The sequence below is a fragment of the Protopterus annectens genome, chromosome 2.part0 (genome assembly GCF_019279795.1).
Source record: "Protopterus annectens isolate FY-2018-M chromosome 2.part0, PAN1.0, whole genome shotgun sequence".
Taxonomy (NCBI): domain Eukaryota; kingdom Metazoa; phylum Chordata; order Ceratodontiformes; family Protopteridae; genus Protopterus; species Protopterus annectens.
Genome location: NC_056728.1, coordinates 1143956459 through 1143984327, shown reverse-complemented (window position 1 = coordinate 1143984327; position 27869 = coordinate 1143956459). Strand labels below are relative to the sequence as shown.

At 40.1% G+C, this 27869-nt stretch overlaps 1 protein-coding gene across 3 annotated transcripts in view; it reads left to right on the top strand.

Annotated features, from left to right (window-relative positions):
* Positions 1 to 27869, top strand: part of LOC122793380 (calcium uniporter protein, mitochondrial-like) — a 1332984-nt gene that overhangs the window by 998905 nt on the left and 306210 nt on the right. For all 3 annotated transcript variants that reach the window (XM_044061335.1, XM_044061334.1, XM_044061336.1), the window contains one exon: positions 9718 to 9888. In XM_044061335.1, the coding sequence (XP_043917270.1) occupies positions 9718 to 9888 (171 nt within the window). The remainder of the gene's footprint in view (positions 1 to 9717; positions 9889 to 27869) is intronic.

Sequence of the window (27869 nt, the reverse complement as noted above, 5' to 3'; positions counted from 1 at the left end):
ATCTATAGATCTATATGTATATATCTCTCTCTCTATATATATATATATATATATATATATATATATATATATATCTATATATATATATATATATATATATATATATCTATATATCTATATATATTTATATACATTTTTATATATTTAATGTCTCTATAAATATATATATATATATATATATATATATATATATATATATATATATATATATATATTTATATATATCTATATGGATTCACTTCAGAAGCTCGAAATACTGAAATATCGAAATTCGGTATTTCAAGCCCATAAAGTAGATTCGTGAAAAGAATGAAACCTCAGCAGCGCGAAATTCAAAACCTCGCACACCGGAGGTTTTGAATTGGTGCTTTTGGTGTTTCGCTGTGTTTATGGATTCAGGTAAGTGTTGATGTGTTAAGGGTTTTGGGTAGGGGCTGTGGTGTATGCTAGTGTGTTTTGTTGTTGTGATGTGTGTGTGCAAGGAAAATGTTGCTTGTGTGGGGGCATTTTGTGTGTTTTTGTATGTAGTGCGACCTCGGAGTTAAAATATTTAAGTAGGGGGGGTGTGGGGGTTGCAGGGGGGTTTGCCTCCCCTTCTTTTTATGTAGGGCAGAGCTTGTGTTTGTGTGTGGGGAGGAAGGTGTATGTTTGTGTGAAGTAGAAGCGCTAATTCAAAATCTCCGGGATGCGAGATTTTGAATTTCACGCTTCTGAGATTTCGTTCTTTTAAGGTTTCTACTTTATAACCTCAACATACTGAATTTCGATATTTCAGTATTTTGAGGATGTAAAGTGAATCCATATGCTTGGATGCCTTCTAAGTAACATGAAACATGACCCATTAGGCCCTGTGGAATTGCTACTTAACTGCGCCTCCCAAACAACTCATGCCATGCACATGAGCAGCAGCATAACAGTCGTCCTTCTGCTCAAAAGGTGAGTAATCCTAATGCCCTTGAGAAACTAATTACCCAATAAGTCTCACACTAGTGGAAAATGCAAAGAAAGAAAGAATGGAGATGGAACATATCGATCCAGACAGACTCCTCACACACTGGACACAAATTAGTTTGGGGTGATAGGGGGGGTCACCAACATGGTCAACATGGTGGACTTATGAGAAAGGCCACCGAGAAAAGCAAATGGTCTGCCGGACAAAATGGTCACTGGCTTAGGCATTTGGCACACAAAGGTATTTGACACAATATCCTGACAGGCAGAGCTGACAAACTCCAAACCATGGCACCCTGCCTATATGTCACCTGTGGGTGGATGGGACCCTGCAAGTTAAAGTGGGGGGGAAGTTAAAATTGGGGCAATCTGCCCTACCCTCAGGGATCACTCCTTGTACCACTCCTTTTTAGCATTTACTTCTGTGAAGTCAAGGTCAATGTCAGTGGTCTTTGACTGACTAAATTTGCAGATGATTGCAAATTAGGAGCAGTCATTGAATCTCACACTGACACAAATGTTCTCCCAAGAAGTGTTGACACAGACAAGCAATTGGTATCAGAGCCATGGACTAAAACTAAATGTCAAGAAATGCATAATAGTATTCCTGCCTTTCCTGTAAGTAGTCTAGTCCAGATACAGATTTGCTGCATCCAGGACTGTTTTGTAATTTTTTGAGCCCCCAAGCCTTTCTGTGTTGGAGGGAAGCCATCTAGCTTATCAATGGGAGTGGTAAGGGCTAGGTTAACTTATCTTAAAAAATAAATAAATAAATAAATATTTATGCATCGCCGCTTATCTAGGGTTAAACTATTCCAGGTGCCATAAAGTCTGTTCTTCACATTTTCCCTTAGAACTAGCCAGTTTTTGTAGTTTTAGCAGTCAAATCTGTTTCTTTGAGCTCAGCACTTGTTCATAACTCGTAAGCACTAAATAAGCTACAGATTACTACAGCACTCAACTTTTCCCCACTTATCTAGAGGAAAACAGTTTTTAGTACTTACTAAATGAGCACCTATCCAGGAATGTCTAAGGGTTAGCTCCTGGTGTTTTCTCCTGCCTACCATATGAATCTGGGTATCTTGGGGCAATGCAGCAATTGCCTCATGTACACAGACAACCCTCTCCTCCTACCACCCAACACTTCAACCTGTGAGAGATGCACTTATATAGAAGCAAAGCTCTCTTCACCCAAGACTGGACTAGTCAGTCAAGAGGAGAAGGTAAACCCCTGCACCACACCACATTCATCACGTAGTCCCTTAAAACCTACACCACCAAAACACACACATAAACACAAAACACACACCTACATTCGCGGAGGCTCTCAATAAAAATCTGCCCAAGCAACAGGGACTTCTAAAGCAGAAACACAAGCAACCTCCAACCCCCCCCCCCCAACACAACCCAAATGACACATAGCCCATAAACTCAGTGTGCCACTCAACCACAGCCCGTAAGCATAACAACGTACCCAACACTCTAGTCATAGGTGACTCTATAGTCGAGCACACTGATGTTCCATTTACCAGGTTAAACAAGGAGAAAGTTACTGTCAGCTGCCTGTTGGGTGCCACGATCCGTCACATAACACACACCCTCAGGTCACTCCACAACAAGTACAAATATGACTCTGTCATTGTCCATATTGGTGTGAATGACCTGAGACGTACCTCTCTGGACTACATGAAAAGAGACCTGGAGGGGCTGTCTGATCTTGTAGCCCAGACAGGTATGACCCTAGCCCTAAGTAGCATCCTGCCATCACCCAGAATGATACCATAGTACAAGGACAAAATGATTGACTTCAACAATTAACTAAGCTTCTGGTGTCATTCTAAGGGGATCCAGTATCTGTCTGCCTGGGATGACATGATCGACAAACCACGATGCTTTGCCAGAGGTGGCCTGCACCTGTTGCCCTTGGGATTCAGGATACTGGCTAAGGCTCTTGTCACCCCTATAGTGCCTTTTTTAGACAAGGTTCAAATGACAAATTCACCAGCATAACAGGTACAAGCAAGCAAAATCTGAGGGTAATGCTACTCAGTGCTAGAAGTCTAAACCTCAAAATGCACTCACTCGAGGCACTCCTTAAAATGGAGAACATAGACACCTGTGCAGTGACCTGATTCAAGGCTCCAGAGAGCACCCCTGCATTGCCAGGCTATAATTCATACCACACCTTTCGGCCACCTAACCTGGACCAAAACACTAAAGACTGAGGCATGTCCATATTCATTAAGGATATCCACACCTTCAGGCTAGTTGCTCAGCATAATGCATCCAAGATTATCCAAGTACAACTAACTCTGGGCAAGGCTGCAATCCAAATTATAGCTTGCTACAGATCCCCCATGATGCCCCAGGATTCCCACTCCTCCTTTCTTGATACACAGGAAAATATTAGGGTACAACCTAACACCCTAATAATGGTCGATTTCAACTACCCCACCATTAACTGGGAAAAACTACTCGTACCAACTCATTTGCTCAACATTTTCTGGAATTCATAAATTCCAATGCCTTGGATATACTTATTCACACCCCCACCAGGGGCAGCAGTATCCTAGACCTGGTCATTACCAACATGGGCAACCGGTGTTCCACACTAGAGATCAGTTCCTCGTTGGTCAGATCCGACCACAAGCTAATCACCCTAGACATCCACATACCGCCCCCACCCCCCATTAGGGAAACCACGGTAAAAAGGGTCTCCAATGCCAACTTCACGCTTCTTAAGACAGAAGTGGCAAACTTCATGACGCCCACGCAGACGGACAATAGAGGTACAACTGCTGACTTCTACACAAATGCACTTTATAAGCACTTACACGAGTGCATGGATTGTGCAATCCCTAACAGAACCAAGATGCTATCCTCCAAAAAAAGGAAGCCAATCTGGTGGTCCCCTACCATAAACAAACTTTACAACAGAAGAAAGAAACTGTTGCAAAAAAGAGTAAAATCCCATGATTGGAGGAACTCCATGGCCAGCCTCAGTAAAAAGCTGAGATCTCTTAAAAAATCATCCAAAGCTAGTTACAAAAACAAAATTGCCACTGATTCTAAAGACAACCAGAAAGCATTCTGTAGCTATGTCAAGAATCTCAGTGGCCACACTCAGATCTGCTCTGAGTTACAGCACAATGGCACTAAATATACAGAACCAACTGATATTGCCAACATCCTGGCAGGTTCAGCGCTAACTTTACCCCCCCACCCCCCACCCCCACCCCACCCCCTAAAGGGCACATCTCTATACCGGAAGAATGCAGAGTTCCTGTAATCACGGCTGCACAGGTAAAAAAACACACTCTCCAAAGTCAAGAACACAGCATCCATGGGACCTGACAACATCCCAGGCTGCATTCTACATGAGCTACAGAATGAACTGCCACCCCACCTAAGTACCATGATCAATCATAGCCTCACCTCAGGCTTTGTGCCCACTGAATAGCACACAGTGACTGTTATCCCACTCCACAAAGGGAAGCCACCACGGACCCCAGGAACTACCTAATTTGTCTGATGAGCCTGGTCTGCAAGGCTGTGGAATATATCATCATGGAATGACATTGGTAATCTCCAAACTCTGGACCCCACCCAGTTCGGGTTGTAAAAGGCAGATCATGTCTCCTAAACCTGATGGACTTCTTTGAAGCAGTCATCAAAGCCGTAGATGAGGGTAAGGTGGTTCACACAGCCTATATAGATCTCGTCAAGGCTTTTGACACCATTCCCCCACTCTGGAATTATAGATAAACTCACTAAACTAGGTATAAATCCCTATGTCACAAGATGGGTTGCCAACTGGCTCACTGACAGAACCTACACTGTGAAAGTAGCAGACTCTAAATCCGACTTCAGACCAGTGACAAGTGGAGTACCACAGGGTCCAGTCCTGGGTCCTGTCCTGTTTGCTATCTACTTCTGTGAAGTACAGACCAACACAGAAGGTCTTTGGCTAATGACGTTTGCAGATGACTGCAAACTAGGAGCCATAATCGAAACTCCTAACGATGTGGACATCCTACAAAAGGACCTCACTGAGACAGATGCCTGGTGTCAAAGCCATGGCCTTAAGCTCAGTGCCAAAAAGTGCATTGTCATCCCTTTTCATAGGTTCATAGGTTGGTATTAGGCTATCAGCCCTAGGGCCTATACAAGTCTAGCCATAACAATTCCCTGGCTATTTCTTCCCACATTATTTACTTTCCTGGACCCCTGTCTAGCAGGGTGACTGACGTGATCCCTGGGGTGAATTTCCTTTCTCCCATCAAATCGTCAAGGTTCCTCTTGAAGAGGTCCAAAGAGACACTCTGCTTGACATGTATGGGCAATCTATTCCAGAGTCTGGGGAGTCTCTGGGTCAGGAACCTATCCCTCCAGCATGTTTTGTTTATTGTGATGACAACGTTTAGATCCCTGGAGTGTGTAGCTCTGAGGGTTTGGGATTTCTTTAAGTGTAGCATGTCCAACAGCTCTGGGTTTGACATGGCCTTGTATGTTAAGCAGAGATCGCCTCTGAGTAGACGATATGCAGCAGAGTATAGCTGGAGTTTTTTAAGGCTGTCAGCGTAGGGCATCTGCTTTAGGCCTGTGATTCTTTTAGTGAGGTATTTCTGAGGCCTTTCCAGTTGTTGCAGATGTCTTGAGAGGTACATACCACATGGGGCATTGTATTCTATAATGGGTCTAATGAGGGATGAGTACAGTGGGACAATGACCTCCTTTTTTCTGGATGAAAAGCCCTTTGTGATGAGGTGTGCCACATAGAAGGATTTCCTGACTGTTGTGGTGATGTGGTTATCGAAGGTGAGACCACTGTTCACCTGTGTCCCTAAGTCTCTTATCACACTTTCTGTGTTTAGTGTACTGCCACCTATATGGTAATTCATGGATACATGTTTTTTCCCAAAGGGGATAACAATACATTTCTTGGCATTGAGCTTGAGCCCATGGCTCTGGCACCAAGCATCTGTTTCTGTAAGGCCCTTTTGTAGAGTATCCACATCATTTGGGATTCAATAATGGCTCCCAGTTTGCAGTCATCTGCAAACTTTGTTAGCCAGAGTCCCTTAGTGTTGACCTGTACTTCAGAGAAGTAGATGCCAAACAAGAGCGACCCCAGGACTGAACCCTGAGGTACTCCACTTGTCACTTGTCTGGAGCTGGATTTGGAGTCTGCTACTTTTACAGTGTGGGTTCTATCACTAAGCCATTTAGCAACCCATTGGGTGACATAGGGATTAATGCCCAACTTAGTAAGTTTATCTATGATTCCAGAGTGGAGGATGGTGTCAAAGGCCTTGGCAAGGTCTAGATAGGCTGTGTGGACCACCTTACCCTTATCCATGGCTCTGGAGACTGATTCAAAGAAGTCAGTCAGGTTCAGGAGACAAGATCGGCCCTTCACAAACCCAAACTGGGTGGGGTCCAGTGTTTGAAGGTTGCCAATGTCTTTGTTTATAAGTTCCATGATAATACGCTCCATGGCCTTGCAGATAAGGCTTGTCAGACTGATGGGACGGTAGTTTCCAGGATCCAAGGTGGATCCCCCCTTGTGGATTGGGATAACTGTAGCTCTGCGCCACTCAGTGGGCATGAAACCTGAGGTGAGGCTATGATTAAACATGACACTTAGGTGAGGTGCCAGTTCATATTGTAGTTCATGTAGTACACAGCCTGGGATGTCGTCTGGTCCCATGGATGCTGTATTCTTGGCTTTAGAGAGTGCGTTTTGTACCTGTGTGGCCGTTATTACTGGAATTTGGCAATCTTCCGGTATTGAGATGGGCCATTTAGGGGGTGAGAGGGGGGTGAAGTTGGCACTGAATCGATCTGACAGGATATTGGCAATATCCTTCTGATCAGTATATTTAATGCCATTCTGTTTTAGCTCAGAGCAGATCTGAGCATTGCCATTTAGATTCTTGACATAGTTATAGAATGCTTTGTGGTTGTCTTTGGAATCTTTGGCAATTTTATTTTCGTAACTAGCTTTGGAGGATTTTATGAGGCATCTCAGTTTCTTACTGAGGCTAGTAAGGGAGTTTTTTGCATCCTGGGATTTTCCGCTTTTCTGCAAAAGTTTCTTCCTTTTGTTGTAAAGTTTGTCTATGGCAGGGGACCACCAGATTGGCTTCCTTTTTTTGGATGAGAGCATTTTGGTTCTATTTGGGATGGCACGATTCATGCATGAGTGGATGTGCTCGTACAGTGCCTTAGTGTAGGATTCAACAGTTGAACTTTCAGTTCCCGTCTGCATGGGTGTCATGAAGTTTGTCACTTCTGACTTGAGTAGCATGAAGTTGGCTTTGGAGAAGTTTTTATGGTGGTTTCTTTACTGGGGGGGGGGTGGGGGAGGGATGTGGATGTTAAGGGTGATTAGCTTATGGTCAGACCTGACTAACGAGGGGGTGACCATAGGTATGGAGCATTGATTTACCATGTTGGTAATAACCAGGTCTAGGATATTGGAGCCCCTGGTGGGACTATGGATTAGTTGATCCAGGGCGTTGGAATTTATGAATTCCAAGAACCGTTGCGCAAAGGTGTTGGGACATGAGTAGTTTTCCCAGTTAATGGCAGGGTAGTTAAAATCACCCAGTATTAGGGTGTTTGGTTGTATCTTAATATTTTCCAGTATTTTTAGAAAGGTGTAGTGAGAATCTTGGGGTATGGTGGGGGATCTGTAGCAAGCTACAATTTGGATTGCAGTCTTACCTAGTGTTAGTTGCACTTGGAGAATTTCAGACACATTGTGTTGGCCAACTAGCCTGGTGGTGTGAATATCCTTGGTGAATATTGACACTCCTCCACCTTTAGTGTTTCGGGCCTGGTTTGGTGGCCGAAAAGTGTGGTAAGAGTTGTAGCCTGGTATTGCAGGGGTGCTGTCTGGAGCCTTGAACCAGGTCTCAGTTACTGCACAGATATAGATGTTCTCCATTTTTAGGAGTGCCTCGAGAGAGTTCATTTTGACGTTTAGACTTCTAGCATCGAGTAGCATTACCTTCAGATTTTGCATGCTTGTACCTGTTACGGTGGTGGTTTTGTCCTTTGAAGTTTACCTAAAAAAGGCACTATAGGGGTGGCAAGAGCCGTAGCCAGTAACCTGAATCCCAGGGGCGACAGGTGCAGACCATCTCTGGCAAAGCATCGTGGTCCGTCAGTCATGTCATCCCAGGCAGACAGATACTGGATCCCCTTTGAATGACACCATAAGCTTAGCCAATTGTTGAAGTCAATCATTTTATCCTTGTATTGTGGTATCATTCTGGGCGAAGGCAGGATGCTACTCAGGGCTAGGGTCATACCTGCCTGGGCCACATGATCCGAGAGCTCTTCCATGTCTCTTTTCATGTAGTCCAGGGAGGTACGTCTCAAGTCATTCACTCCAACATGGACAATGACAGTCATATTTGTACTTGTTGTGGAGTGACTTGAGTGCATGCATTATGTGGCAGATCCTGGCACCCGACAGGCAGCTGACTGTAATTTTCTCCTTATTCAACCTGGTGAGAGGGACATCAGTGTGCCGGACTATAGAGTCACCTATGACTAAAGTGTTAGGTACATTGTCTTGCCTTAGGGGCTGTTGCTGGTTGGCACACTGGTGTTGTGAACTATGTGACACATTGGTTGTGATTGGTGTTTGTTTGCGTTTCAGCTTCAGAGGTCTTTGTTGCTTGGACAGGTTACAGTTAAGGGCCTCTGCATATGTGGATTTAGTGTTGCTATATGTGGGTGTTGGTGGTGCGGGTTTAGAAGGGCTATGTGTTGCTTGAGGTGTAGTGTGAGTGTTAACCTTCTCCTCTTGACTGTTTAGCACAATCTTGGGTGGAGAGAGCTTTGCTTCCATTTTGGCTATGTAAGTGCATCTCTCACAGGTTGTAGTGTTGGGTGGTAGGAGGAGATTTTGGTAAAAACTTTGTACCCGTGAACTACCACATGGGCAGTAGTCTACTTAACACAGAAATTGTGATAAGATACCTTGGGACACAGTTGGACAGTATTCTCTCCTTTGATAATCACATTGCCACAGTAGTCAGGAAATCCTTCTACATGGCACACCTCATCACAAAAGGTTTCTCATCCAGAAAAAGAGGTCATTGTTCCCCTCTACTTGTCACTCATTAGACCCGTTATAGAATACAGCGCCCCTTTTGGTATGTACCTCACGACATCTACAACAAGTCAAGCCAAGTAAGCTCACTGGACATAAGTGTCCCCTTTAAGGGAGTGATATGGGACCACTGTTAATTAGCTGATTTGCTCTGAGGCCCACAGTAGTTAAGTGAAGGTTGAAGGAATCAAGTCTTGGACTGCAGGAAGCAGCTTGTTTAACAGCTCAATGCCTTAATCCTCTGCTGTAACTGCCAGATTGAATGCACACCTCAGCAAATATATGTCATGTCAGAACCGTCTGCAGAATGGGTATTTATGTATTACTTCCTGTAGTAAACTGTTTTACGTGGACTTTTTCCTTGTTTCTTTAGCCAGTGCTTAATAATACATTTCTTTAAATTAAAATTGAGTTCACAGAACTTGCACTTTTATATGCTTTTCAGTTATCTCTTGGATGCTTTAATTAAAACAATATTCACAGTAGTTCATTCTGTATATCATTGTGTAATATTACATTTTCATTGAGGATATCTGAATTGTAAAAAGTAGTATTGTTATGGCTGTGCTGCTGCTTGAATTTTCATTCATTCATTCATTCATTCATTCATTCATTCATTTATTTATTTATTTTTACAGCTCTTATGTTTGAATACAGACATGGCATTCCTGTACTAAACCTTGTGCTACCTTCCCGAGGTGAACGGTGTCAGTTTACTGTAAAACCCTTGCTTATGACAGTCGGAGACTTTCTTAAGGACATTCAGAATGAGGATAAGGGAATCGACAGAGCAGGAATCTTTCATGAAGGTACTTTTTGTTTTTAAAATAAATTGAGGAGTTGTATTACCAGCAGGGTAACATTAAGCTAATTTTGCAAACATTGTTTGCTGCAGTTATTTTATTTTTATTTATTTTTTTATGACTTGCCACACACTTCAGTTATAGCAGAAATGAATTTCCATTCACATCAGAGGGTAACATTTCATGCATCAGTCATGTATAAAAATGTCAAGTCTTGACTCCCAAAGAAGGGGTAAATATTTTACAGACTATTTTAGGACTGTATTCCAAAACAGTTCATGCTGAAGGAAAGGAACTCCCCTATAAATGCAAGTCTTTGAAGAGTGGCTACAGTTTTGTTTAGAAGGTACAAGTATGCTGCATTCAGATGAGCTGCTGTAAACTGTTGCAGCAGTGTTTTTACACATGAACTCAAGTCAGAAGTTACAAACTTCATGACACCTATGTTTATCCAGCCTAAGGTCCAGTCCCAGCGAGACTAGATAAGAGGGGGGGAGACTGCTGTACATATTTTGCATGTGCACACAATGCTTTCCTATCTGGCACCCTAAGTTTCACACAGGAGTCTGTTGTTTGCTGTTTGAAAGTTTGTAGCACTTTTCCTTGTGTATTGCAGAAGTATATGTCGTCTCACCCCAGTACACACTAAGCTGTAATGTATCCCCTTTATCTCACTTAGTGTTCCATCTTGTGAGCATGTGTTATCACATGCATCTAAGTATCACATCATTAGTCCTCCTAATTGTCCTCCCAACAATATTGTACTTTGATGTCATGTAGCTCATAACTTTTGCACTACTTTATTCACAAAAGATTGACAGTGTCTCAAAGTACAATCCCCTTCTGCTCCATATCATATGTTTACAAAGTTCCAGCACTGTGATCCATGATTGCATGTTCCCTTTAATACTTTCCCTGTATGCATATGGTCCCCAGTATATAGTGAGGTGCCTTGCGTATGGAAATGGATTCATTTAAACTATTTTCCATGTGACTGCAATACAGATAACTGGCACAACTTGCTGACACAAGACATAATCCATGGGGGATCACACAGTGTGGGCATGCTAAGAATACTGCTTATGGTCTCCACATATTTACATAATTTTCTTCAAAGTTGATGGAGTCTTACCAGTGTCTTTTAATATTTTTGTTTTATGGTGGTATTCATGAGTTGGTGCATCTGTGCCTCCTTGTTAGACCACATTCTCCACTTCGCTTTGATATTTTGAAATCCACCCTTAACTGCAGAAGCAGTTATTTTAAAAACTTTCTGAATATTTTCCTTTTATATTTTATGAAGCCTTGAAGCCTTGTGTTCCATTCACAACAGAAAACACTTGGATTCTGTTAATAAGTGAACGACAATTTTTCCACAGAATCAATAATGTATACTTAATTCATCCCCTTCATTAGTATTCTGGAAGTGTGTACTGTGACTTCCACTGATGATGATATGAGCTGTTTGATAAAATCAAGTTATGTCCTCATAGTTCAAACAAACATTCGTATCTCTTCAACAGTGCCATTAAAAGAAGTGTAAATTGCAAATCATTCAGCTTAAATTAATCAATACAGTGAAACCTTTCATTAGATTCTACATCTTGAACTGGATTTTGTAAGTCACAATGAACACAGTAAGTATTAACTTTTTGTAATGTTTTGTAAATAACTTGTGCACTTGGGTTGCTCATCTTGTAAGCTTTAAATTGAACTTGTTCAGTTAGTTGTATATAGTATAGGTTGACAATTAATGTAAATATGAACAGACAACACTAGACACTTAGAGGCATCACTAGGCTGATCATAATGACACATGTTGGAATTAGAGACACCTGCATCATGACCAATTTCGGAAAGAAAAAAAAAACAGCCTCTAAAATATTGCTGTTAGATCTGCGTCAGCCATTGGAATGTACATAACATCTGTCAGATGTTCAGTATTCTGTTTTATCCCAATACAAGAAAAAAGGTATGTATTATGGCTAGATTATGTAATGGCTTCCTTTGGAACTGTGGCAACATCAATCTTATAAAGAAAATTATAAAAAGTATGTGCTGCAGTCAACTATATAATTTTTAAGTGCAACTGCCTAGCAGGAAGGATTAACAGTTTTTTGTTCTCAGTTCGTTATCCTAGTTGATGTAATGTAACACACTTAAGTATCAACCTCCTAAAACCCATAAACAGAAATCCTAGATGAAGAATGTTCTATTTGTTTTGCTATTAAATATTTTAAGTACTGTTTGTTTTCTTTTCTGGAGCAGGTCTGAATGGACATGCTGATTCGCTAAGCAGGTAACTGCTCAGCTTTTTAAAAGATTCCTGCTGTTGTACAAGTATCTGGTTGCCTGCCAGGTAACATTTAATTTAAATAATGGGTAAATTAGCTAACATTTTGATTGTCATTATTGGAGGAAAAGGCAGTATTGCAGTATTATAAATGTTTAATATATAGTATGACTTCCAATAATTTTGTGAACAGTGATAGTAGTCTTTGTCAGACATTTAGTAATTTTTGTTGTTTTGGAGTCTGAAATTGAGAACTTAAGGGAAATTATGACAGATGAGAATTCTGAAGTGTTACATGGATATTGATAAAAATGAGCCAAGTTCTAATGATAGGTGTACATCAGATGGGAGTACTGACACAGAGACTTGTTATAGTTTGCATAGTGGTTTAGTGGAAGATGAAACATAGTAGTCAACAGCGATTTATAAGTTTTGGGACACAAACTGACAGCAGTTTAGCTCCTAGGATAACAAATGGAGAAATATTTTTATTGATAGGACTGAGTCTACAGAACGTTGTAATCAATATGTTGAGCACTTTAGGGAAAGGACAGTTATACTAGGAAAAGGTAAGCAGTGATAGTGAAAGTAGTGAGAGCATAGAGTGTGTTACAGCTATAAGTAAAAAGATTAAGAGGAGAACAGTGGGAGGGAATTTTAGGATTAATTTAGAAGTGGTTCCTTCAGAACCTGAGCCAATAGAGGGTGTCTTGTGATGGTGATTCAGTGACATAAAAGTATATTAGACCTTTAAGTAGTCTTGGCAGGGAAGAAATCACCATTTCATATCACGGTGGTTGTAAATTGCAAGACATTCTTGTGAAATTAAAAAAAATTGTTGGAATGTAAAAAATGTATGAGTCAGTAATTATATACATGTGGGTGTTAATGATTTATAGGGCACCCCGTTGTGCCATACATATAATTTGGTTCAAGATATCCTGGACATTTGTTGCAAGTTTAGAGTTAATTTGTGTATTTCAGAAATGTTATCCTCTCCTTCACTCCCTGATTATCAGTTTTCCAAAGCATTTCAGTTTAATAAATGACTGTATAAATTTCGCACTAAAAATGACTTGGATGAAGCGTGTAATTGGCAAGACTTCCAAGAAGAACATTTTTTTTTTTTTTATGAAGCTAGGTTTCATTTAAGTTTTATGGTGGTAGTTTGTTGAGTAAAAGTATAAAGATTTAGTGGAACATTTTTTTGGACTTCAATCACATAGCACAATCAGAAAAGATAAGGGGAGGTAGAGAGATTAGTAAAAATTTATTATGCAAATGCTTGGTATTTTAATAAAAAAGGATGACCTTCAGTTAATTTGTAAGGTTATTAATTATGATATATGAAATTGTACAGATGTATTTTCCTGGATACAAATTGTATGACTGAGAGAAAAAAAAGGAATGGAAGTGGTGTAAGAAGTTTTGTTGCATCTTGGATATGTGCTAGAGTTCTATTTGCTAACTGTAGTAGGGAAATTCTATTACTAGTTATTTGATACAATACTCCAGTGCATTTGATACGTTTTAAGAGTCTAATGTTATTTAGAATGGAATAGTACTATTTTATTGACAAAATAAGTAAATATTTAGATTATGACAATTTAATTTTGTTGGGTAGTTTTTAACTTTTGTAATATCAACTGGAGAGATGGGACATCCTGTGTCTAGCCTAAAAGAAGAATTTATGGATCTTTATACACTACATAATTTATCTAAATTTCCCTACAACGGCAGAAACTATTCTTGATTTATTATTTACAAATATATTAGAATAGTGAGTTTAAAACAACTCTGCCCCTTAGGTAGTTCATAATGTAGTGCCTTTGACTTTGCAGCAATCACAAATTCACATTTAAAACATCAAGCAGAGATTATTTTTGATAAAACCGTATAACTGAGCTCATACACTCATTAGAGCTATCTGTGAAAAGTCTTGATGATTTAGTTAGTATGTGGATTACTGGTGAAAGCATGTGCTGCAAACATGAGACCTACTCACTTACTTTGTGGAGCACAACACATTCTGAATTACTGAAGAAAGAATGAAAACGTTTAATATGTGGAAAATATAGAAGACTGTTACAGCTACAAGAACTTATAATTTAGTTACTTGGAAACTGAAGAGCTTGTTACTGAAAGCTAAATGTAAGTATGAAGAACATATTTTGTCTGTTGCTTCAACAAAGAAATGTTATTTCTATGTTCAGATATTTAAAGGTGAAAAAATGGAGTGGGCTCTATTATAAATAAAAAAGTATTGTATGAAGGAGTAGAATTGGCTAAGGTGTTTAGTAAATATTTTCTTGTGAGTGATTCCTCAAGATCAGTTGTGTGGAAGACACTTTCAAGGATAATTATGAATGTCCATTTTTAGTTTAGGCACTGTAAGAAAGTTGTTGGGCCGTATAAGACAGGACAGTTCTCTGGGTCCTGACAACTTACCAGGATGCTTTTGGGTTATTTGTGCTAAATATAGTTCTACGGTCATTGCATCCTTATTTAATTACAGTGTTATGTCATGGTTATGTCACTTTGCTTGGGTTTCCTGTGGGTGCTCCAGGTTTCTCGCACATTCCAAAGACATGCAGTAGGCGGATTAGACACACTAAACTGATCATAGATTTGAGTGAGTGTGTTGTGTGGAAGAACAGCCGTGGCAGGGTAGTCGCCTAGTGGTATAAACCTTGGCTTTAGATAATTGTTACTGTTGAAGTGACACCCCAACTCCATGTGCAAAAATGGGAAAAAAGGGTTGTGGATGGACGAACCTTTAAGTTGGAAGTGTGCAGATGTTATACCTATTCACAAGGGTGCTTCAGCGAATAATAGCTCCAGTTGTAGGACAATTAATCTAACTCCCTTGGTGGGTAGTAGTTTTGAGAGATGTTAAGTATCCATCTTGACTACTGAATTAAAGGATTGTCCGTTAAGTCTGTCTCAATGTGGTTTTACCTATAATAGATCAACATTTGCCTACTTGACAACTTTTTATGGTCCTGTTACTTTGGCCTTGGGTTAGGGTTCATCTGTTGTAGTGGTATGTATAGATCTTTCTAAGTTTTTTTGACAGTATTCCACATAACGTAATTGTCGATGCAATGCATGAAAAGCTGATAAAATCCATATATTATATGTTGAGTCTCAGTCTGGCTGAGTGAGAGGAAGCAGTGAGTTAGAGTTGAGTAATCAATCCAGCTGGGCTGATGTGCTTAAAGGGGTCCTGCAAAGCTTAGTATTGGTCCCAGTGTTATTTAATATATTTTTTTCTCAGATAAAAAGCATTCCTGTATCGGCAAAATATGCTGATGATTTTGAATTTGGACATGTTATAACATCACCAAGATGTGTGTGTGCGTGTGCGTGCGTGCGTGTGCGTGTGCGTGTGTGTGTGTGTGTGTGTGTGTGTGTGTGTGTGTGTGTGTGTGTGTGTGTGTGAGTGCGTGTGCGTGTATATATATATATATATATATATATATATATATATATGAGTTTAATCTGTATTTGAGTAAAGTAGCTTTTTGGTTAAAGTATAATGAGGCTAAATATTAATAAAGATAAATATGGTGACCTGTACTTTGGCAAACCTAATTTGGATGTCATGGTGAAGTTAGGAACCACAGCATTATCGAATGTGTCAGAATATAAGGATATGGGCGTTAGAATTTGTAATAATTTTTAATTTAGGTCACATGTCTAAGTAATTAAAACCAAAACCCTCAAAGCTGTAGCATTAATTTTCAAGCGCATTGTACCAGGGAATACAGAATTATTTAAAAAAAATTGTTTATTGCATATGTTCAACCAATATTAAGTATAATATGATGATTTGTGCATATGTTGTGTCTTTCGGCTTATCCCAGTTAGGAGTCGCCACAGCAGAACTCCGGTCCGCTAATGTTTGGTAGTGGATTTTTACATGCCGAGTTACCAGCCCTGACACACAACCTTCAACGAAAGCACGCCCATTCACGCATGCCTCCACACAGAAGACGCTCTAGCTGAGAATTGAACGGGACGTCTTGCTGTGAGGCGACAACGCTACCGCAGCACCACTACCGATGATTTGTGCATATACTAAAGGGAATTATTAATTGGGGAGGAAATTTACAAAGAGACTTTCTGGCTTGAAAAATTTTCCATATCAAGCTAGATTGGAAGTTTTAGGTCTTTCTCCCATAAGTTGTAGGTTTATGCGAGGAAGGTTGTGTTGAGCTTATCCAGCATTAAGGAACGAAGAGCTCTGATTAGTTCTAAACATTGAGCTTACAGATTCTAATCAAATTACTAGGGGATGTAGTGTTTATTTAAAAGTGGAAGACGTAGAACTGCTGCTAGAGCGAAGTCTCTATCACATTCTATGGTATGTATGTGGAGTAAAACTCCCTGTAGTAATTAGTCTGAATAATTATATCTATTTACAAAACACCTTGATAACTGGGTTGATACTGAGATTTATACATTCATATTGGAGTCTGTGTTTTCATTGGCATTTTGACCTAGTGTGGTTATTTTAGACTTTTATTACCAATTAAGGCTTCATGCAAGTCCTAAAATAGCCTTACCAGGTCTATCTTCAAAGCAAGTAAGCATCCCCTCCTTGACAAATTTTCTCATCAGTAACCCTAAAATAATTTCACAACTCTCCATCGTATCCCCTCCCCAATTAACAACCTCTGGCCGGTAACTTTGTTCTTTAAATTCAGTAACAACAACAAAAAAAAAACTCTCCAAACTCTAGTCCTGTTCCATCTGAGATCTCCACAAGATATTGTAGCTATTCAAAATAAACTTTAAAAAACAAATTGGAAACCCCCTACTGAACAGGACCCCAGTATTATTTCTACATCACTTTACATGTTCCATTCCCTTCTCATCTTACAAAACAAATACTTCCCTAAAGTCTCTCAAGCATGTAAACTGTCTCAAAGCCAAGGGCTCAACAAATAACTCAAAACACTACAGATCGAGGCAAATTCTTGAAACACTGAAGAAGCCCTCCCTCAGTAGAAAATATGCTTTTTATCCTCCCTACAGATTTTGCTTAAAAAAATCACTTTAAAGTCCTGTCAAACTGCTGCCTAAAATAAACAGAAAAATCTAGAATTTTGTTATCCAAAATGATAGGCCGATATCTCCACAATAATACAATAAAAAGTGATGCATTCTCCATGTCTAATAATCTTTAATTCCTTTTGATTGTTAATGTGTTCTATTCAGTTCCCCCACCTCTTTAAAACCCAGACTCTAACTTAATTGTCCCTACTTCTGATTCTCCTGCCTTCCTTCTATTTCAGAAAGTTTACTTCAAAGGATATTGGTAACCACCTTAAAAATAAATGCCCTATTAATGCTGATGAGGTGCTTGCCTAGTTTACTATTTGTCAAAATTACACCCTGTAACCTCTTGCCCATCTGTACAACTTCAGTTTGACCAAAAATTATCTGCCTGACCAGTTAAAAAGGCTATAATTAAACTTATTTCTATAATCACTTTGTTGTCAAAATCCAGTGGCGTTTGTCCCATCTGTTACTTTCTTTTGGCAAAACTCTTTTGAAGCTAATTTACAACCAAATTTCTGAACATATTCAGAGCTATATGATCTACTCTAGGCATCAATATGGCTTCTGGTCTAGCAGAAGCACCATGACTGTCCTGTATACTCTTACATTTTATTTTATGCAAAACATGAATAAAGGACAAATAACAGCTGCAGTATTCCTGTACCTCAATAAGGCCATCTGGACCACTCTCTCCAAATTACTTCCTTCAAACTGCTGGAATTGGCTTCCAGGCAGGCCGTTGGCTTTAATCCTTCCTTACAGACAGGCAATTCAGGATCCAAACAGTCTCCTCCAGATCCCCTGAGTGCCCCTTCTAAAAAGAGCCCCACAGGGCTCAGTACTATCCTTCATACTTTTCTCACTATTCATCACCAAACTACTGTGCAGTCTTCAACAAATATTTCTCATTCTTTACACCAGGGACATGTTTATTTACAGATCTAAAAGTTCCCCAGGCATCATTAAAAATAACTTGGAAAAGATCCTGGAGTGCTCTCTGACCACCTTAAAATCATGGCTTTATACCAAACACTAAAAAAAATAAGACCTTGCTATTTGGAACTCCATCAAGAATGGCTAAAGCATCTATTAATTGGAACATTTAATACTCCAGCCAGGAACCATCTGAAACAATATAATATTGCAAATACTTGGGAGTCTGGCTAGGTTTGTGTGTTTCAACTTCAGTTACCATGTACAAATAACCAAAGCCAAACTGAACAAGTTCTTTTTCAGGTCATTGAAGATTTCTCACCTCCTTTTCCCAAATGTTGAATGTGTCTGTTGGTAAAGGAGGAGTCCTTTCATATTTAGAGTATGTATTTCTAGTCAGTGCATCAGCCTCTAAAAAATCTAACAAACTACCTCAAATAATATTTGCTGTTCATTAGCCCTCCCTATATTAAGAAAACACAACCTTGCTTCTTGGTATCAAAAGCCAAATGGCTTCCAGTAGGCCACAAAACCACCCTACAAATAGCAGGACTACTGTATAAACTGTTCAACATATACTCATTTTCCTTCATTGCAGGTAAAATTGTAGCAAACCTTCCCCTCCCACAACCCTTAATTTCAAACCCATCATAATAAGTTGCACTCCACTTACCCTAAATTTCACTCTGAATTAAAACAATACATTTTCAAGCAATCACAATATAAATGTTTCCACATTAGAGGGATGGCCTAGCATTACAAACCACACTAACTCCTCTACACTAGTTAGCCTAATGGGTGAAGCTGTTTGATTTAAAGTTGCTACTTGTTACTGATTACCATATTGCTCCTATATATATATATATATATATATATATATATATTGCTATAACTTTTACATTTTTTGCACTTGTAAATACTACAGTAGTCTTCTCTCATTTTTGTATCATTTAGAATCTCCCATATTGTCACTTTTTTTCCTAGTCCAAGCCATTACCTCCTTTTGTCTTATGCTAATAATAGGTTATGAAGCTGTCCTAACTTTCTCGTACTGCTTTATCTGCACTAAGCATTATTGGCTCTCAGTTAGCAGTTGCCCCTTACATAGCCACTGTGATAGCAGTAGGTGTTTTGAGGCAGTGTAGCAAATTGCCTCATGTTTATCATCTTACAGTGATTCATTTGAGAGGAGTGAGTATTTATTTCATTTAGAGACTAACTTCTTACCTTAGAAAACATTTGGTAAGTACAGCATATACACTTAAAGCTCAGAGAATCTCTACTTCACCAACTTATGCTGAGGTTAAGATAATGCTACCTAAACCTCTCAGGCTATGAACTAAGAAACCTCATTTTCACACAGCAAATCACAAACCGTCCCTCCAAACACTCATACTAAGTACATATATCCCTAAGAGTCACAAGGGTGCAGACTCCAAATCCTTAAATTTCCCTGAGTATGCATCTACCCATGGTAATGTTTTACTAATAGGTGACTATTGTCAGACATATGCAGACTCCACCCTTAGTAGGCTGGATAAGAATATCATGATGGTTAGCTGTCTTTCTGAACCCTACCTGATTGTGGTCCACATGGAATGGAAGACCTCAGGTGCTCTACTCAGAGGAACATGCAGAAAGATATGACTGACCTTTCTGTGCATATATCCAAGATAAGATTTTTGCCATCCCCCGTAATGAGGCTGAGATTCGGAGACAACAAAACTGGCTTTAATAATTGGCTGTGTAGCTCGTCATTCTAGGAGGATCCAGTATAGGCCAGCTTGGGACTATTTGGCTGGCAGGCCTTCCTGATTTGCTAGGGGTTGGTCTACACCACTCTTCCCAAGGCTCTTGGATTGTGGTTAAAGCCATTCCTGTCCCAGTAGTGCTTTTTAAGCAGGGTCCATCTGCTGGACATTCCAACCTAGTAAAGTATAATTTAGAACACATTAAAGTGGCTCTGCTCAATGCCAGGACTCTTAAAAAAATACTCAGACTTCAGGCCCTCCTGCAAATTGAAAATATTCATATATGTGTAGTTAGAGGTATGGTTTCATAGCAATAAATGCACTTGCTTGTTGCTTGGTTTAATATCTGTCATGTCTTCAGACCTACTAAGAGTTGTGAGGGAGTATCAGTGTTTGCCAAGGGAAGTACCACCTCACAAATGATTCCTCAAGGCAAATTTGAACTGCTAGATGTCCAAACTACTGTAAACAGGATTAAATACCACTTTACTAGCTATAGAACACACTCTTGAGTCCCCTTCTGAACATAATAGCTACACATTAATTAGCTTAAATTACCATTAAACCCAGCACATTTTGCTTGTTGACTTCAACAACCCTTCCTAAACCGGATGACCTGCACTGCTAGTGGACAGCATGCACAGTGCTTCCTTGATGTTATGTTAACTCCCTTGTTCAAGTAATTAAACATCCCACTAGGGTCCCAAATGCCATTGATCTTGTCCTTACAAATATGGTCACTTCTTGCATACCTCCATGTGTATCACCTTTTCTTATTAAATCAGTGACCTTTTCCTTTAAAGCTGGTGGTACTCTCCTGGCAAATACATCTGAGTTCAGAGTTCTTAAAAGCAAACCTCCTGCACTTACGCAATCTAAATTCCACCATAATCCTCCAAAAGATCCCATTGCTAAAGCTGATTCCTGTATCTCCAACATCTGTTCCCACTTAAATAATTGCATTGATAAGACAACCCTTGTTTGCAGCAAATGTAATAAAAAAATTTTAAAGTAAACGTGGAATACCCATATAAGTGTGTTATATAACAAGAGAAATAAATGACTTAATACTTACAAGAGGTTTCATTCTACCCACCATAAGAGTACACTTAAGCAAACTAGTAAAGAGCTTAAGGGAACTGTTATGAAGTTCAAAGTTGAACAAGAACTTAAAGTAGATGCTGGAATAAAAAAATAATTACAATTTTTTCTTTAAAAAGTAATGCACAACAATGTTCAGAGTTAGTTCACAATAAACTGCCCATTCTGACTCAAAGGGAAAAGCTGACAAACGTATTGCAAGTTTTACTCAACCCACAGTTGTAGCTATTCCACAGATTCCAAAATCTCAGGTACTCCTGATAATTACTAAGGAGCAAATCTGTGTCTCAGCCCTTTAAAAATCTAAGAACATCAAATCCATGTGACCTGATAAAATACCAGGTTGTTTATCAGTACAAAATATGGCCTATCTGAACCCTTACTTATCCTCTTTGGTCTAAACCTGTCCATTAGTTACATTCCTGAAACCTAGATAACAGTCATTGTAGTGCCGTTGCACGAGGGAGGCAGAGCCACAGACCCTGGCAACTGTAGACCCATTAGTCTCACTAGCTTCATATATAAAGCTGTTGTATTGTCTCCATACTGATTAATGCGGACATTGAAGATCTCTTAACCCTGGAGAGAGTAATCAATTTGGCTTTACTAAATGCAGGTCCTGCCTCTTTAATGTCATTAATTTCTTTGAAAAAAATGACCAAAGCCATGAGAAGTGGTTACGCAGCCCATAAAGAATATCTGAACCTGACTTTAAGGTCTTTGGTACTTTTCTCCATGCAGGCATTGAGAGACTTGGAAATCTGAATACAAGTCTATGTATTGTGAGGTGTATAGCTAACTGGTTATCTGATAGAACCCACGTTGTTAAATATGCAGGTGTTAAAATGTTTTTGTTTTCAGACTTATCAGTATTGTAAAACATGGCTCAGTGTTAGTTAGGCTTTCTCATTTTGGCATCTATTTCTCAGGTCTCAAGGCCAATGTGGTTATCTAAGTTTGTAGATGACTATAAATTGTTTAGGTTAGAGCTTCCACTGACTCTTAATTGCTCCAGCATGGGATAGATTACGTTAACAATTAGTGCAATGACAATGCTGTCAAATTAAATATAATAAAAAGTAGTATAGCTTATTTTGATAAACAGAGCATTTCCAAGTCATACCATATATGCAATACACCCCTCCAATCAGATAGGTTCATAGGTGGTTAATAGGCTATCAGCTCAAGAAGCATTTTAAACCTGGCCAAGATTACCCCAAATTTACCAAAATATTGCTGATGTGTTAATACCCCCCAAGGAATTGTATGGTTATTATACAGGCTTGCCCATATCATGCATTCATAGGCTGTCCTTGTCCATTAGGGACATAGGTGCCAAACCAGGAGTAAATTTGCAATTTACAATTCATTGGTCGAAGTAATGTTTGAATATCGTTAGGGATGAGTTTTGCTTCATGTGAATCAGAAGCCTGTTCCAGAGAAGGAGATGATCTTTGAGACTATTATCTCTCTCTCTCTCTCTCTCTCACATGGTTTATTTATGTCACAGAAGAGGTTTAAGTCCTTGGATTGGATATATCTGATGCAGTTTGTTTTGTACATGTGCAACAGATCCATCAGTCTGGGTTTGGAGGATGCCTTGCAGGCTTGGCAGTCCATAGGAGACCAAGTACAGGAATACGGCTTTGAGATGGTCTGCACAGGACTTGTTCTTTACTCTCTGTAATCCTTTTGTGGGGAACCTCTGTGAATTCTCAAGCTGTTTAAACTGCCATGTCAGGTACATGCTGAAGGGTGCATTTGTACTTGATGATTGGTCTCATGACAGCCAAGTACAATGAAACAATCATCTCTTCAGACTTGGATGTCATGCCATTAAGTTATAAGTTGTGTAACATAGACATGTGGTGGTAGAAGGACAGGTTTCTGTCAACATGTGTTCCCAGATCGGTCAGCACTGGGTCTACTTTTATGGGTGTATTATCAATGTGATAATTTTTGTATTGAGTTTTAGTCCATGGATGTGGCACTGGTTTTTAGTCTGCATCAGGCACTCATGAAGACTATCTTTGTCTTTTAGGGAATTCACTGACCATGCTTTCACCCAGAATGATACCACAGTACAAAGACAAAATGATTGACTTCAACAATTGGCTAAACTTCTAGTGTCATTCTAAGGGGATTCAGTATTTGCCTGCCTGGGATGACCTGATCAACAGACAACGATGCTTTGCCAGAGATGGCCTGAACCTGTTGCCCTTGGGATTCCGGATTCTGGCTAAGGCTCTTGCCACCCCTATACTGCCTTTTTTTAGGCAAGGTTCAAATGACAAATTCACCACCGTAACAGGTACAAGCAAGCAAAATCTGAGGGTAATGCTACTCGATGCTAGACGTCTAAACCTCAAAATGCACTCTCAAGGCAGGCCTTAAAATGGGAAACATCGACATCTGTGCAGTGACAGAGACCTGGTTCAAGGCTCCAGAGAGCACCCCTGCATTACCAGGTTATAATTCATACCACACCTTTCGGCCACCTAACCTGGACCGAAACACTAAAGGCGGAGGAGTGTCCATATTCATTAAGGATATCCACCCCTCCAGGCTAGTTGCTCAGCATAATGCATCCGAGATTATCCAAGTGCAACTAACTCTGGGCAAGACCACAATCCAAATTGTAGCTTGCTACAGATCCCCCATGATGCCCCAGGATTCCCACTCCTCATTTCTTGACGCACTGGAAAATATTAGGATACAACCGAACACCCAAATAATGGGCAGTTTCAACTACCCCACCATTAACTGGGAAAACTACTCCTGTACCAGCTCTTTTGCTCAATGTTTTCTGGAATTCATAAATTCCAACGCTTTGGATCAGCTTATCCACATCCCCACCAGGGGCAGCAATATCCTAGACCTGGTCATTACCAACATGGGCAACCGGTGTTCCACACCAGAGGTCAATTCCTCATTGGTCAGATCCCAACCACAAGCTAATCACCCTAGACATCCACATCCCACCCCTACCCCCCCATTAGGGAAACCACCATAAAAAAATTCTCCAAAGCCAACTTCATGCTTAAGACAGAAGTGGCAAACTTCACGACACCCATGCAGATGGACGCTGAATCCTACACAAATGCACTTTATAAGCACTTACACAAGTGCATGGATTGTGCTATCCCTAAAAGAACCAGGATGCTGTCCTCCAAAAAAAGAAGCCAGTCTGGTGGTCCCCTTCCATAAACGAACTCTACAACAGAAGAAAGAAACTTGCAAAAAAGTGTAAAATCCCATGATTGGAGGAACTCCCTGGTCAGCCTCAATAAGAAGCTGAGATCCCTCATAAAATCCTCCAAAGTTAGTTACGAAAACAAAATCGAAACTGATTCTAAAGACAACCACAAAGCATCCTATAGCTATGTCAAGAATCTCAATGGCAATACTCAGATCTGCTGTGAGTTGCAGCACAATGGCACTAAATATACAGAACCAACTGATATTGCCAGTATCCTGGCAGATAGGTTCAGGGCCCATTTCTATTCCAGAAGAATGCAAAGTTCCTGTAGTCATGGCTGCACAGGTAAAAAAACACACTTTTCAAAGCCAAGAACACAGCATCCATGGGACCTGACAACATCCCAGGCTGTGTTCTACATGAACTACAGAACGAACTGGCACCCCACCTAAGTACCATGTTCAAGCATAGCCTCACCTCAGGCTTTGTGCCCGCTGAATGACGCACAGCAACAGTTATCCCATTCCACAAAGGGGGAGCCACAACAGACCCCAGGAACTACTGCCCCATTAGCCTGACGAGCCTGGTCTGCAAGGCCATGGAACGGGTCATCATGGAACTTATAAACAAAGGCATTGGTAATCTCCAAACTCTGGACCCCACCCAGTTCAGGTTTGTAAAAGGCAGATCATGTCTCCTAAACCTGATAGACTTCTTTGAAGCAGTCACCAAAGCCGTAGATGAGGGTAAAGTGGTTCATACAATTTATCTAGATCTCGCCAAGCCTTTTGACGCCATCCCCCACTCTGGAATTATAGATAAACTCACTAAACTTGGTATAAATCCCTATATCACAAGATGGGTTGCCAACTGGCTCACTGACAAGAACCCACACTGTGAAAGTAGCAGACTCCAAATCAGACTTCAGACCAGTGACAAGTGGAGTACCACAGGGATCAGTCCTGGGTCCTCTCCTGTTTGGTATCTACTTCTCTGAAGTACAGGCTAACACTGAAAGACTTTGGCTAACAAATTTCGCAGATGACTGCAAACTAGGAGCCATAATCTAAACTCCTAACTATGTGGACATTCTACAAAAGGGCCTCACTGAAACAGATGCCTGGTATCAAAGCCATGGCCTCAAGCTCAATGGCAAAATGTGCATTGTCATCCCTTTTGGTAAAATCTTTGTACCCATGAACTACCACATAGGCGGTAGTCTACTTAACACCGAAAGTGTGATGAGGCCTTGGGACACAGGTGGACAGTAGTCTCTCCTTTGATAATCACAACGCCATCCTTCTATGTGGCACACCTCATCACAAAAGGTTTCTCATCCAAGAAAAAAGAGGTCATTGTTCCCCTCTACTCGTCACTCATTAGACCCATTATAGAGTACAACGCCCCTTTTGGTATGTACCGCACAAGACCTCTACAACAACTGGAAAGGCCACAGAAATACCTCAGAAAGAGGATTACCGGCCTCAGACAGATGCCCTACGCAGACTGTCTCAAAAAACTCCAGCTTTACTCCGTAGCATATCGCCTACTCAGAGGCAATCTCTGCCTAATATACAAAGCTATGTCAAACCCAGAGCTGTTGGACATGCTTCACTTAAAGAAATCCCAATCCCTCCGAGCTACACGCTCTAGGGACCTAAACCTGGTCACCACAATAAACAGAACATGCTGGAGGGATAGATTCCTGTCCTAGAGACTTTCCATACTCTGAAACAAACTACCTATCTATATCAAACAACGCTCCTCATTAGCACTCTTAAAAAAAAAAAAATCTTGATGATTGAATGGGCGATAGGAAATTCGCCCCGGGGATCACTTCGGTAGCTCTGCTCGACAGGGGTACAGAAAAATAATTTTCTTGGGTGGCGAAAGCCAGGGTACCTTTTTGGCTAAGCTTATATAGGCCATAGGGCCAATAGCCTAGTACCTACTATGAACCTATGCATAGTTGCAGCCATCTGCAGACTTGATCAGACAGAGGCCCTTGATGTCCCTCTTGACATTATAGAGGGAGATGCTAGAAAGGAGAGACTCCAGCCTCAATCCCCATGGGATGCTGCTATTGACCAGCCACTATGTGTAGGTAGATTTCCTATCCTAACTTCTTGTGTCCTTTCAGTGAGCCAGCTGGTTATCCATTGGATGGCATATGGGTTTATGCCTAATTTTGTAAGTTTATCTGTAATGCCCAAGGTGAGATATTGTATTGAACGCCTTGGCCAGGTCGAGGTTGGCAGTGTAGATCGTTTTGCTCTAGTCCATGAAGAGAGACAGTCGTAGCAGTCCTCCAGTTATTTGGAGTTATTTGGCACAAAGCCTGTTTGGAGGCTGTGGTTAAACAGACTCTAGTGGGAATGAGAGGTCATGTTTCAGGTTATTCAGGAGGCATCCTGGTAAATTATCAGGGTCTATCAAAGCAATGTTCTTAACTTTAGTGAACACAGTGAGGACCTCCTTCCTTGTGACAGTTGGTGGAGGGTATTTCCGGGGGTGACAAGGGTAAAATTGAAGCTAAATTAATTTATCAACCAGCAGATTTGATATATTCTGTAGTTTCATATAAATGGTTCCATTCAGCATTAGTTTGATTCGTTGGGATTTACCTTTAAGGCTGTGAACATAAATGAAGATAACATTGTAAGGGATCTCGGAACTGTTAATAATTCCTTATCTTTTGACCATCATATATAATCATAGTAGGTCAGAAATCCTTATACATAGTTCATGTAATTTCCAAAGGTATCTCTTCTAGATCCAGAGAAGTCTTAATTCCCGCTTTACTCATATGTCCTCAAACCCATCATTGAATGTAATGCTCCTTTTAATATGTTTGTCTAAGCATATCAATCAGCTTGAGAGACTGCAGAGATTCCTAAATTTAAAAAGTGAAATACCTGAATACCTTCAATTATCCAGGCATACAGGCAGCCCTCTTTCTTTACTCAAGTCTCTTGCAGAATTTACCTTTTGGGACATGAATAATCTAATGATCTTAGGCCTTCCATTCCTTCTCAAAAGAAATGGTTATGCAAATACTCTGTTAAAGGAGCTAAACTTTCATCAACAAATAAACATGACGTTAGAATGATAGGTAAATATACAAATGTATCCATCACCTGTGTAGAACAGACTTCCATTACATATCAAGCAGAATAGTACCCTTGCTGCCAAGATAATTGAATGGGTACTCTCAGATTCTCCCCAGTCTAACTTATGTTGCCCTCCATCAGGCTAGAGAAAACTTTTGAATATGTTTCATTAGCTATGCTTTTAATCCGTCTGTAATTGCCTAATATCTATGAATACTTATTTATTACTAAACCATCAAATGGCATACTACTGCTTGCTCGGTATCAGCTTTACTGTGACTTTCCCTCTTCTACTACCTTCTCTCAGCATTGTACTCTTCTTAAATTCTCCTTTTTCCCTTTCACTGTTTCCCCCACCTCAACTTTCTCTACTTTATTCTTTCTGCTCAATTCCCTCAATAATACTGAAGTGTTCCTTTTTTTGTACTGCACAGTAACAATTTTCAGTAAAAATCCTTTGTTGTTTAACATAATTGTAATTGTACTCTATTTTAATTCACTGCAAATATTTTTATTGCTCTCTCTGGAAATCC